The 567-nt window shown below is 50.8% G+C and overlaps 1 protein-coding gene across 1 annotated transcript in view; it reads left to right on the forward strand.

The window, feature by feature from the left end:
* EMH_0079740 (cation-transporting ATPase, putative) overlaps nucleotides 1-483 on the forward strand; it is a gene marked incomplete at both ends in the record, with an annotated part of 2543 nt that extends 2060 nt beyond the window's left edge. Inside the window, one exon of the mRNA XM_013500164.1 lies at nucleotides 141-483. Within this exon, the coding sequence (XP_013355618.1) occupies nucleotides 141-483 (343 nt within the window). The remainder of the gene's footprint in view (nucleotides 1-140) is intronic.
* Nucleotides 484-567: the final 84 nt, after the last annotated feature.

The following is a 567-nucleotide window of genomic DNA, read 5'->3' on the forward strand; positions in this document are numbered from 1 at the left end:
AGCCCAGCATGCATAACTCTTCGGATTTATATTTTTGCTTTTTGTTTTTTTTGGTGTTTATTGTGGTTGTTGTGTATTCATTTATACAGACATAAACTTTACTTGCTGCTGTATTCTCCTGCTGCTCTCTCCTGCTGCAGTTATCTGCTTATACACACCAGCACCAGCAGCAGCAGCAGCAGCAGCAGCAGCAGCAGCAGCAGCAGCAGCAGCAGCAGTGGGGAGGAGAAGCAGCAGTGGGGGTTGCTAGCTGAGGAGACACCGCAGGGTGTACTGACATCAACGATATACAGCGTGAAGCAGCAGCAGCAGCAGCAGCAGCAGCAGCAACAGCAGCAGCAGCAGCAGCAGCAGCAGCAGCAGCAGCATTGCGGTGTGTGGATGTCTGTGGTTGCCGTCTCTCCTTCGATGCAGCAAAAGGATATTTTGTGTCTGCAGCAGCAGCTTATAAGCAGCAAGCAGCAGCAGCAGCAGCAGCACTAGCAGCAGCAGTGCAGCAGCACGAAAGCAAGAAAGAAAAAAAAACAAAAACCACAAAAACAGCAGCAGCAGCAGCAGCAGCAGCAG

This window comes from Eimeria mitis, genomic scaffold, assembly GCF_000499745.2.
Source record: "Eimeria mitis Houghton genomic scaffold, Emh_scaff5091, whole genome shotgun sequence".
NCBI lineage: Eukaryota > Apicomplexa > Conoidasida > Eucoccidiorida > Eimeriidae > Eimeria > Eimeria mitis.